The sequence below is a fragment of the Trichomycterus rosablanca genome, chromosome 19 (genome assembly GCF_030014385.1).
Source record: "Trichomycterus rosablanca isolate fTriRos1 chromosome 19, fTriRos1.hap1, whole genome shotgun sequence".
In the NCBI taxonomy this organism is placed as follows: Eukaryota; Metazoa; Chordata; class Actinopteri; order Siluriformes; family Trichomycteridae; genus Trichomycterus; species Trichomycterus rosablanca.
In genome coordinates, this window is record NC_086006.1 from 127501 (window position 1) to 140000 (window position 12500).

General features: G+C 40.0%; 3 protein-coding genes across 3 annotated transcripts in view; 2 read left to right on the plus strand and 1 right to left on the minus strand.

The window, feature by feature from the left end:
- zgc:153012 (uncharacterized protein LOC777626 homolog) overlaps nucleotides 1–1130 on the plus strand; it is a 20734-nt gene extending 19604 nt beyond the window's left edge. The window contains exon 4 of the mRNA XM_063015932.1: nucleotides 1–1130. This exon is cut by the window's left edge and continues 332 nt beyond it. The gene's annotated coding sequence lies outside the window, so the exon portion shown is untranslated.
- A 2677-nt stretch (nucleotides 1131–3807) lies between these two features.
- Nucleotides 3808–7398, minus strand: LOC134333391 (NLR family CARD domain-containing protein 3-like). The gene is made up of 4 exons (XM_063015360.1): nucleotides 7221–7398; nucleotides 5222–7001; nucleotides 4335–4502; nucleotides 3808–3985 (listed from the first exon to the last, which is right to left on the minus strand). Exons 1-4 carry the CDS (start codon nucleotides 7396–7398, stop codon nucleotides 3808–3810), a joined length of 2304 nt encoding a protein of 767 aa, XP_062871430.1.
- Nucleotides 7399–12306: 4908 nt separating this feature from the next.
- Nucleotides 12307–12500, plus strand: part of ppp1r35 (protein phosphatase 1, regulatory subunit 35) — a 4920-nt gene continuing 4726 nt past the window's right edge. The window contains exon 1 of the mRNA XM_063015406.1: nucleotides 12307–12407. The gene's annotated coding sequence lies outside the window, so the exon portion shown is untranslated. The remainder of the gene's footprint in view (nucleotides 12408–12500) is intronic.

The following is a 12500-nucleotide window of genomic DNA, read 5'->3' on the forward strand; positions in this document are numbered from 1 at the left end:
GTTTAGATTGTGGATTCATTTAATGTTCCATCAATGGTACAAACAAACTGTAACAAAATATTTACTGTTTAGTGCCTTACACACACACACACACACACACACGTTATTACAAACACACACACACACACACACACACACCACACAGCTGGATGTGAATGTGTTGATGATGAATGTACAGTAGAGTAATAATGAGTATTTATTTTGGTTTTACTTCATATTTTAATACTTTTAACATCAGTGTGAGTGTGTGTGTGGCCAAAAGTATGTGGACACCCTTCCTTACTCAGGGGTTTCAGCCACACCTACTGCTAACAACTGCACACAATCAAAATGATCTCAAATAAAAGCTCATGTCCAGCAGCTCATGGTCGGGTGTTCACGTACATGTGGGTTGGTGGTGAAGGCGTCCGCAGGCAGGTGAACCCAGGACGCCTGTTGTTGTGCTGATTCATGTTAAATGTGTAGAATGTTTTACAAAATGTTAACACTTCCTGTTTATGTCCCGCCCCTGAGTGTAATGGACAGATAAGAGCTTCTGATAAAGCATGAACACATGAACTCTCCATGATAGCAGCGCTGGTGTGTGTTGGGTTGCGTTCTGAAGCACTTCTGATGAAGCATGGATCAGGCCTGAGGTTAGAGATCGTTTCAGTGATGTTGAGATGTGTGCTGTTTACTACTTCCTGTTTACTACTTCCTGTTAATAACTGGCCCTCATGTGAAATAAACTTTCTATTGTTCTGATAAACCATAAACACTCCTGACGTTCAGAGGTTTGGTTTGATTCACTCTGTAAAACTCCTGAACAAAAAACTAACTGGTGTGTGTGGTGTGTGTGTGTGTGTGTGTGTGTGTGTGTGTGTGTGTGTGTGTGTGTGTGTGTGTGTGTGTGTGTGTGTGTGTGTGTGTGTGTGTGTGTGTGTGTGTGTGTGTGTTCAGTTATAAATCTCAGCATTGTTTAAGTGCTTTTACCTCGTTACCGTGGTGTCTCTATAGTTTTGGTTGTGTGGTACGAGGGGGTGATATGTTACAGTTTAATCATTAATCTTTATTTTTCTTTTATTTCTTTATAAAGTTTTAGTGTATAGTGTATAAAAATGTAACTTATCTAATAAATAATATTAACTGTTCATTTTGTCTGGATCTCTTTATGTCCAATTACTTATGAACTTTTGTCACTTTTTTTCTGTTTATTAAATCCAAAATACCAACAATATTATTTATAATTATTATTTATTATTATTTATCTGCACTTTAAACCTTTTACATGTAATTTACCACACAGTTACAGGTTTTATAAGTTCATACACACATTTTATTCCTTCATTTATTTTCAGGTAATCGGCACATAAAAAAACTCTGACAGTCGTGTAGAATTAAAATAAAGTGAATTTTATAACAACACTGATGAATGGATGGAAAATATGTGTAATAACATCAATAAAATACATTTACATAAACCTCATTTAACATATAGCAGCCTATATATACATACTGCACTGAATTCAAATACATCTTATATATGATTATTACATTCTACATTCAGAGATTATTGAATACTTTTATTAAAATACAGCACATGAAAGCTTTTTGTATATGAAGCTAAGTTTATATTTATAAGTAGCATTAGCATGACAGGATCAGAAGCAACGTCTCATATAATCATAAATAAGCAAAGCTGCATTAAATTCATCTGCAGATTTATTGTCATTAGTTTAGTGTTAGCATGTTAAAAACTAATAAGAAATAAACTCAGGAAAAACAAACATTAAAAAACTTCATGAAACCGGATTTTAAACACGTATAATTATCACCAGAAGGGGGCGCCAGAACCATTACTGACTGACGGCGGGCACTAGGACCTGGAGGATTATTACAGTCCTACTCGCCCTGTGGAAACACAAGAGTTGCCAGATTTGCGGGTTTCGCGCCAAATTGAGTTTGTTTGATTTAATAAATTGTTATGAAATAATCCGTATATTAACAACCGAAAATCAATTGAACTCTCAGATCAGGTAAAATTATTAAATATTATTAAGAGGAAAGGTGTGAATAGTTTACTAGTGGACGAGATAAACCAGGATGATCCACCTCACAGTGTAGAAAATCTGAAGGAGCTGCTGGTAACTCCTGATACCAGATACCTCAGGAACCCTTCAGATATTTAAGAGACTAGTTTTAATATTTACATCTGATTTATTTATTTATGATGATTATAACGTGATGTTTTACACTTTGGTTCCATCATGACAGGACGGGTCGTTACTGCTTACACAAGATTCATCAGTTCAGGTTTAATATCAAACACAGTCATGAACTATTTAGTGTCTCCAGTTCACCTCACTTACACGCCTCTGTACTGTGGGAGGAAACCGGAGCACCCGGAGGAAACCCACACACAGGACCTTCTTGCTGTGAGGTGACAGTGCTACCCACCGAGCCATGCTGGTTAAATCCCAAGATGTTCCCAAACCAGCTGTGATTTATAATGTGCAAATATCATAAAGGAAAATCACAAATATATTTAAATCTTTATCATAAACAAAATTATTTTATGAATAAAAAGAAAAATGAAGATTTTTTTGTTGTAAATAATATCTGGGGTAAGTTGTTTAGTATAATTTCTCCACTGTTGTTTTCATGGTGAGCGCATGTAGAATTACATCAGATATTTCTGATTCATAAATTCAGTGTGTGTAATCAGACTAGATCAGATTAAATCAGCAGAATTATGATTCAGTTCTGTAACAGAAAGAACAAACAAGAAAACAGAACGTGTCAGACTAACAATACATTCAGCAAAGCATTTAAATCGACGGTGAATTAGGGTTACTAATCTGAATCCAGAACTCATTGTCTCTTCCTCCAACTTAATTAAATGTTCATTGGTGCAGGGGTGGGGCGGCGGTCCTTTAGGCCACCCAAGGAGGATGGAGGTCCCTGCTGAGTCTTGTTCCTCTCAAGGTTTGTACCTCGCTACTATCACCCTTGGCCTTGGCCTGTCGGTCCTGGATGCTGTGAAGTGACTTTGAGACGACGTCTATTGTAAATAATACATTTCACTTGACTTGTCTATTACACTAGACCACCACTGCTTTGGGTCCGAATCTCATTTGTGCTATCATCCATCCAGGCAACATGAATGACTTCACCTGGGGAAGGGGGGTGGTCAAAACCCTACGATGGATTGCTACCCTGTCCATGGAATTGCTACCTTGCGCCCAGTGTTTCTTGGTGGAACCAGAGCTGCTGCAACCCTGACCAGACAAATCCACTGATTTGCCACTTGCCTGCTGTCTGAGGTTCTTATAAATGCAAATAAGTTCTAAAGAGAAGATACGTCACTCACTGTAGTGTCTTTAATTTACAGTTTGGATCTTTCAGGAGATCAGTGAGCAGATTCCATCCTGAAGCTCCTGGTTTATTGCAGTTCAGGTTAAGTTCTCTAAGCTGTGATGATGGGTTTGATCTCAGCGCTGAAGCCAGAGCAACACAACCTTCTCCTGTAACACTGCACTGATACAACCTGCAGGCAAACGGTTATAAACAAAATACAATCACTAACTCAGACTAGAACCAGGAACCAGACAAAGCACACAGTACAGAGATTTAGCCTCAGGAGGTTACACTAAACACACCAGCACAGCATCTCCAGTCATCATTATGATAAGATTCAAGCTTCCAGAGCATTAAAAGGTCACCACTTGACTCACTGAGAGATTAGGCTGCATAGAAGGACTTTTGAGGCCATTTGAACAGGTCTTATAGAGGCCAGAACACAAGCAAATCTGAGTGAAAGTGAAGATCTCACCTGAGTATCTCCAGTTTGCAGTGAGGGTTCTCCAGTACAGCAGAGAGCAGCTTCACTCCTGAATCCTGCAGCTTGTTCACACTCAGGTCCAGCTCTTTCAAAACGGAGCCGTTTGAGCTGAGAACTAAGGCCAGAGCTTTACAACTTTCCTCTGTCAGATTACAACCACACAACCTGTAAAACAGAAGAACAGTGTTGGTACCACCATGCTTCAGGGTAGGTATGGTGGATTTTCTGTGTTTGGTTTAGTTCAGTCCAAATACGTCAATCTTGGTTTCATCTGACCATAAAACCTTTTGCCATGGTAGAATCGTTCAGGTCTCTGTAATACAGACTTGTACGTTTTTCAAAGTTGCCATTGGCCTCTTGTTAGTTTCCCAGATCAACATCCTCTCAGTTTGGAGAGACGACCCAATCTCGCCAAATTGTTGGTGGTGTCATACACTTGTGAACTGTTGATAATGATCTGAGTGATTCTGAGTGATTGCGAGTGAAGTGCATGTGAATAAACTGATCATCTCACCTGAGTATCTCCAGTTTGCAGTTCCAGAGTCCAGCACAAAGCAGCTTCACTCCTGAATCCTGAAGCTTATTGTTACTCAGGTCCAGTTCCTTCAGGCTGGAGGTTCTCGACCCAAGAACTGAGGACAAATCTGCACAACTTTTCTCAGTTAGATTGCAACCAAACAACCTGAAAGAGAAACAACAGTCTCATGTTGAATGTATATGTTTAGGCATAAGAGAAGATCTCATTGCTACAGTAGCATTCTTCCTCCACAGATCTCGGCTTGTTTTGCAGGGTCAGCCATTTTACGGCATCCTTGGAGCAGGCAGGGATTCATGGACCCACCAGTGGCTGCATGGCAGAGCCAGGATTGGCCAGACTAAAGGTCTAATCCCCCTGGAAAGTGCCCCTTAGTGCTATTCAACACATGGACATCAGATAGAGGTGGTAGAAAGATGCTTTAAGGTTTTTTATTGTGCCACAGACTCAGCAGTAGACTTTGGCTCAGCACTAAGCTTCTAACCAGAGAAAATCACAGAAAACTCAACCTCACTTAACATGCCTCATCCAACCCCCTACAAAGCCTCTAACGTTCCTCTTTCATGTTATTTGTTCTGAAATATATTCCTATGTAAATAAAGATCCCATTCAGAGTTAAAATGTCCACTATGGTTTGTGAGCTTCTCAGGTTTGGCTCTAGAAATTTAAGACCCCCAGAAGGACGTTGCCCTGGGCCTCTGATCATAGAGATTTGTTGTTTTACTGTACAAGGTTTCTTTCATGAAGGTCCCTTTGGGCCCCATTTGGCTTCGCCCTGGTGGTTGTGTCCATGCTCTCAGGCCTGCGTCATACAAGCAGTATTTCAGTTACAAACACCCTAGAACACTTTGAAAGAAGATACCTACACTGCTTTTCTGGACTCTTTGATGACCGGCAGCAGCTTCTGGAAACATTCTTCTGATCGGTCATATTTAGTCAAATCAAATTCGTCCAGCTCATCTTCTGAGTTCAGCAACACAAAGACCAGAGCCGACCACTGAGCAGGAGACAACGTGACGTTACTCAGACAACAGTTTCCTCCTCTGTTGAGGTAGGTCTGGACTTCCTGTACTAGAGACTGATTGTTCAGCTCATTCAGACAGTGGAAAAGATTGATGGTCTTGTCTGGAAATGGACTTTTCCTGATCTTCTTCTTGATGTACTCGACTGTTTCCTCTTTTTTGTGAGAGCTGCTGCCAGTCTGTGGCAGTAAACCTCGTATAAGAGTCTGATTAGTCTCCAGTGACAGACCCAAAAGGAATCTGAGGAAAAGGTCCAAGTGTCCATTTTCACTCTGGAAGGCCTTGTCCACTGCACTCTTCATTAAATCAGACAGCGGTAGCTTTTTTAAACGATTAAAAATCCCAGAGTTCTCCTCTGCAAGAACATTTTTGTTTTTCATGATGAAGGTGAGAAGTGCAAACAGAGCAGCCAGAAACTCCTGAACACTCAGGTGCACAAAGCTGAAGACCTTCCCCAGGTGAAGACCAAACTCCTCTCTGAAGATCTGGGTGCAGACTCCTGAGTAAACCATCGCTTCTTCAACATCAATACCACACTCTCTCAGGTCTTCCTCATAGAAGATCAGGTTTCCTTTCTCCAGCTGTTGGAAGGCCAGTTTTCCCAGTGCCAGGATCGTTTCTAGGGTCTGCTGAGGATCAAGATCAGACCTTTCATGGTACTTTTTGTCTCTGTGTTTGATCTGAAAGATCAGAAAGTGGGTGAACATCTGAGATAAGGTTTTGGGAATCTCACTCTCTGTTTTACCCAGCATTCTCTCCAGGACAGAGGCTGAGATCCAGCAGAAGACTGGAATGTGGCACATGATGTGGAGGCTTCTGGTGCTTTTTATGTGCTTTATTATTTTATTAGCCAGTTTCTGGTTACCTATTCGTTTTCTGAAGTACTCCTCTTTCTGAGGGTCATTAAACCCTCGTACCTCTGTTACCTGGTCTACACACTCAGGAGGAATCTGATTGGCTGCTGCTGGTCGAGTGGTGATCCAGAGGTGAGCAGAAGGAAGCAGATTTTTCTTGATGAGGTTTGTCAGTAGAACATCTACTGAGGCTGGTTCTGTTACATCCCGCAAGATCTCGTTGTTCTGGAAGTTTAGAGGAAGTCGACACTCATCCAGACCATCAAAGATAAACACGATCTTGTTTCTGTCACATTCCTTCAGTTCTAATCCTTTTAGTTCTGGGTAAAAATGATGCAGAAGGTTCATCAGACTGAGATGTTTTTCCTTCATCAGGTTCAGCTCTCTGAAAGGAAGTGGAACCATGAAGAGAACGTCCTGATTGGCTTTTCCTTCAGCCCAGTCCAGAATGAACTTCTGCACCGAGACTGTTTTTCCAATTCCAGCGACTCCTTTAGTCAGGACGGTTCTGATGGACGTGTCTGTAAAGAGCTCGCTGCATTTGATGGGTTTCTCCTGCATCGCTGGTCTCCTGGACGTGGTCTCGATCTGTCTGATCTCGTGTTCTTTATTGATGCCTCCGGTCCAGCCTTCTGTGATGTAGAGCTCCGTGTAGATCTCATTCAGGAGTGCTGATCTTCCCGGCTGCAGGATTCCTTCATGAACTCTTTGAAATTTCTCGATCAGGTTGGATTTGAGGTTCTGCTGATGTACAGAGACCAGCTCCAACTCTGATCAACAGAAAACAAAACATGAAAATCACCGACGGTATGAACAACATCCACAGATATCAACAACGTTACTGAAGATACAACAACATTTCTGTAACGTTTAACCAGATAAACTATCTTCATGACCCAGATCTCCACTGCTAGCTAGTCATAATTCTGCTGCTTATCTGGTTGAAGATCTGCTTCATGACTGAGTGTGATATGATCTGGAGCTCTTACTGCTCTGCAGCATGTTGGCGAGATCTCTCTGGTTCATGTTCTTCAGGACGTGCAGTGTGATCTTTAGCGCCCCCTCATTGATACCATGCTCAACCTTCTCATCCTCCACATCTCTCTCAGAGCATGCTGGGTAATCTGGGCTCAGTATCTTCTTGAACCTCTTTAGTTCCTGCTTCATCAGAGTGATGATCTTGTGTTCTAGTTCCTGGTTAGAAATACAGTCATAAAAAATTTTTTTGGACCAGTGTGGAACGTTCCTCAACTGCTGAGTTGTAACCTTCTGAGCTCATACTCACCTTAAATATCAACTCCAGATTATTTGTGTAGGTCTTTTGTGGAGCTTCGGTCCTCGTTAGGTATCTGTAGCAAGAAAAGATTTTATATTAAGTTTAATGTGAATAAAATCGTTATATATTTGGATGCGCAAAGCTCGTAGAGACGTCCAAGACGACCTGCAGCTGTAAGTGTTGCAAACTGGGATTAAATAAGTGTTTTTGTTCATCTCACTAACCACTGAACCAGAGACAAAATCAATCCACAACATTTCTGTCATAGAAGAACAAACCTTATGGGAACAGAAATAATTCCACCATCTGTTGATGGATAAACAAAGCAGACAGAGGGATTCTGGGAAATGTAGTCAGTAATACAGCTGAATTTTTAAAAGTAGCACAACATGATGTGTTTTTATTAGGGCTGTCAAACGATTAAATTTTTTAATCGCGATTAATCTCAGAATTTCATATAGTTAATCGCGATTAATCGCATTAAAAAAAAATCTGTGTAAATGTTATAGAAAACAAGGATTTTTAAGTGAAATGTTACAATTAAAATGGTGAACATATTTTATGCTAAATGTACTGATGTTAAAAACTGCTGGGACAAGAGAAAACTGTAAGGGAGTTTATTCACTCACATACTAGGCAGTAAATGTCAGATTGTAGGTTAGAATTTCTCCATCAGCAAACATTGTAGATCAGCGGTGCTTTAGGTGGGATAAGGCGTAGTTATTGTAACAGACTTTTCTGTGGTTGTATCGTGACAATGGTTTGATGGACGTTTCTACACGAAGTGAGTGTGTTTTGACCCTTTGGGGCTTCCATAGTTCATGAACTAACGTGCTCGACTCAGCTTTCCGGTATTCGGTACAGAAGAAGAAGTTAATTAAGTGTAATAAAGTGTTCTGCTCCCGACAACTTGTGAATATAGCGTGTATTTATTTCTTTATTAAGCAAGTACATCACTACGACGATCGGTTACATTATGTTAACAAACCGCAAATGAAAAACGGTGGCAAGTCCGACATTAAAATGTTTGTTCTACCAGTCAAGTGTCAAAATGAACTAGAATCTGCGTTAACGGCACTATTTTTTGTAATCGCGTTAAATTGAGGTCGCGTTAATGCGTTATTATCGCGTTAACTTCGACAGCCCTAGTTTTTATTAAACATTAATATAATAAATAAAGAATGAATCAATCAAATTCACTTTCATGTTGTGTGAGATTGTAACTGAATAATTTGGTATTTAAACAAAAACATTAGACATGAGTGAGAGCGCTGGTGGTTCAGCGGTTAAGGCTCTGGCCTGGTATCCTGAAGGTTGCTGGTTCAAGCCTCACTGCTGCTAAGTTGCCAATGCAGGGCCCTTGAACAAGTTTAACCCTCACTTACTTGCATTGTATTCTTGGATGGACTGGTGACCTGTCTGGGGTGTTTCCTACTGTTCGCCCTGTGAATTGCACCCACCGTGACCCTGACCAGGATAAAGCAGTGGTAAAAAAAGACAATCAATGATTTTACTTGTGTTGTGGTCCTTAATTCAGCCCCCCGTCCTCTTCATTAACACTCATTAACCCCTCCACCCTCCTCCCGGTCTCTTTAGACTAGAGATGGGACGATCGGGGTTTTTGGCACCGATTCCGATCTCCTTTCAGGGACATCGGCCAATAGCCGATTGCGATGGGGGGTGGGGGGTGGGGGGTGGTGTTAGCAGTAAATAAAATAAATAAACTTAAAAAGAGCCTCACAGTGAAGATAAACCGGAGCAGCACGTGTGTGTGTGTGTGTGTGCGCCTTTAGAAGAGACGCTTTGTTCACTGTATCGCTATAAGTGATTCATTGATTCACGAGTCATTTTTCGCGAAGCGTAAGTTCTTCTTCTCAGTTATCTCTCCGTGTTTACTGTTATTAATTAAATGTCGTGGTTTTCAATAAACACCAGCTACTACAGAACATTTTGTGTGACTCTCTTACATTAAAAAGCTTCATTTAAAAGCTTAATTAAACTGCTATTACCACAGATCTGTAACCGACCGTCAGACTCGTTCCATCTAAGGAGCTAAAAGTTCAGCAGATGATCCTGAACTAACGAATTTGGTAATGAATAAACTTTTGCCTCTGATTGGCTCTGTAACGTTTTCTGTTCTCATCTACATCACAAGTAAGAACCGCTTACGATTTACCAAAGTGAACCAGGAGTTTATATAACGTGCTGATAGAATCAACTCAGATGTGACCGGGTTGAATTATCTTTTTAAAGTAAATATTACAATCAGCAAAATTACATCGTATGTATGATGCACAACGTTAATGATGTTATTTTAGGTCATGAAGAGCTTTCACTGTGGTTTCTGTACGATGGTTGATGAATGGTGATGTGATGGTTGGCGCGTCGTAGCTCAAAGTCTGGATCAATCCACTGAGCTGTTAACTTAACGTGATCTTTATATATCACACGATCGGATCGGCTACGTTTAGGAAATATCGCCGATAGCATATTTTGATTAAAAATCGGCCGATACCGATTCATAGCCGATCGATCGTCCCATCTCTACTTTAGACCCTTTGACCATGTTGGGCTCCGGTTCCAGAACCCAGGTGTGAACTAAATGCACTCTGCTCATCTCTGAGAGCACCAGACGTGGTTCTACTGAGGAACATCAGACATACTGACCTCAGATCAGTGGACAGATCTGCATCTCTGAAGTTTATGGGATATCCCATAGATTCATCACTCCTCATGGATAAAACTCCGGGTTCAGGAGGGTTCGATCTGAGTCTGATTCTACAACAAAAGCAACAACATTCAGAGTTTAAATGTTCTAAACAATCAGATTTATTATTTATTTATTATGTAAAAGGTTGAAGCATAATACTGTGTGAAAATACACTACGTGGTCGAAAGTATGTGGACAACCTTCCTGATTGTTGACATAGGTAGTTTCAGCCACACCCATCAGGTAAATAAAATCAATCAATCAACGTATATACAGAATATACAGTACAGCACATTTTGAAATGTAAGTGACAGTGTGGGGTTTGTGGCCTGCACAGAACACTAACCCCCACCCCACCAAGCACCCATGGAATGAGTTAGAACACTGACTGTTAGAAATGTCTTTGCTTCCAACATCAATGTCTGAGTAAATGAGCACAAATTCCCACAGACACACTTTTCAAATTAAATTGTAGTCTGTTAAAGCTGTGGGTGGGTTACATGATGGTGCCATGTGTCCACGTACCCTCGGCTCTTTGGTGTGTGTTAAACACGACTCTGTTCTGAGCTCCTCAGTGTCACAGTGCTTTTGTTTTATTACCTGATTTCAGGTTCGGTTAATTTGGGTGGATTTTCCATTGACCAGTCGCTCTTTAGAGACACACTCTGGAATTCAGGTGAACCTGAGCTCTCGTCCTTCATCAAACTGAAACGACAACATTTATCTCTCTGATTACATTTATTATTACAAAAACACATCTTCAAACCTCCTGAAGCGCCAACTGATCCAGTTTTAAAAGTGTCAGAGCATCCATGTGATGATATCACAGAAACATGCAGGTTTAATCAAGTGCCGTCTGAGATCAAAGGTGACAAGCAATCTAGAGTCGTTGATAACCTGGATTTCTGATATAATCATCCTTTGATAATTATATGCACTGTAGATGGTGAAATACCTAAAATCCTTCTGATTCTGTTGGATTATTTAATGACAGTTTTTGATAAAGGTGCGAGTTTTGACTCACTCACTTATGAAGGACTAGAACTGAGTGGAGTGGTTTCATCAGGATGAATAATATCAGTAATTATGATTAATAGAATTTAACATCATGAGTTTTGATACAGAATCAGATCAGATGATTTATGTTTATTTATGGTTTTGTTCTCTCACCTCGTGTTTTTGTTCCTGAGACTCATTCTGATGATCTGATTTCCTCCTACAGCCTCAGAAATCTGCACATAAACACAAAACACACAAACATCTCACACAGCAAAATCACATCATAATAAGGACGTAACAGAACTGCTTTAATGTAAATAAATAAAATATAAATATTATAAATGTGTAGAAATACTCACTGTGAATAAAGTCGAAGTTTGTGTCAAGGAAAAGTGGAAGTTCTTAAATTCTCTGAAACCTGTTCGACTGGTTTAATCACCTGAGTAAGACACACACACACACCTACACACGCCTAACATAAGTGACTAAATGACGTAAATACTATTTGGAGGCATGAAACACAGCACTGCGAGTTTAAATTAAACTCATTTATTATTGATCTGTGTTATTTAGAGAGAAAATAAAAACAGATCTCAGATTTTATCTCAATTTAAAACTTTAAAACTTTGAACATGTTGCTAATGTGTTTTCTCTCAGTCTTATTGAGGACGAAGCTTCAGGACACTTTAGATTAGATTTATAAACGTTATATCCAACATAAATAACCGAACCCCAGTGACGTCACTGGGGTGTAAATGATGTTTTTGGTGTAATTTCAGTTTACGCGCCTCTGTGTAATTACACTGTTCACCACCTGACGGCGCTCTAGCACCAGTTACATTCTAACGCATTAACTAATTTTACATGTTGTCATTTACAGCAGTCTTTATAATTTCCTACATGTGTTATATTTATTATCTTACATTTAAAATGTAAATTAAAAATGACAGTTATACAGCACAAACTCACTGTATAGTTTAATCAGTTTGTGTGATTGCGCATGCGCAGTGACGCTTTCCTGCTCGGTGTAACCCGGAAGTGCGGTTGTGTTTCCAGAGGAGGGAGTTTTAAACAATCCGCGTTCGTTTCATTTTCTGTGTTAAATCTAAATATAAACATGTTATGAGTTTTATTGTAATCTACATGTTTATTACATTATACTGATAGAGCAGAAGTGGATACATCTAACTGGTGAGTAAAGTTTAATCATAATAAAGTGATATTAGTTTATAGTGTACAGTTAAACCTACACATCACAGTGTTCCGTACAGCTGCACTTTATTC

Bases quoted from the DNA above. Each gene is read 5' to 3' on its own strand.
- LOC134333391 (XM_063015360.1), bottom strand. From the start codon at position 7,398: ATGAAGCAGGAACTAAAGAGGTTCAAGAAGATACTGAGCCCAGATTAC. The intron at 7,002-7,220 runs GTAAGAGCTCCA...TCTGTTGATCAG, and splicing joins CGCCAACATGCTGCAGAGCA to AGTTGGAGCTGGTCTCTGTA. The intron at 3,986-4,334 runs GTGAGATGATCA...TCTGTTTTACAG, and splicing joins TGCAAACTGGAGATACTCAG to GTTGTGTGGTTGTAATCTGA.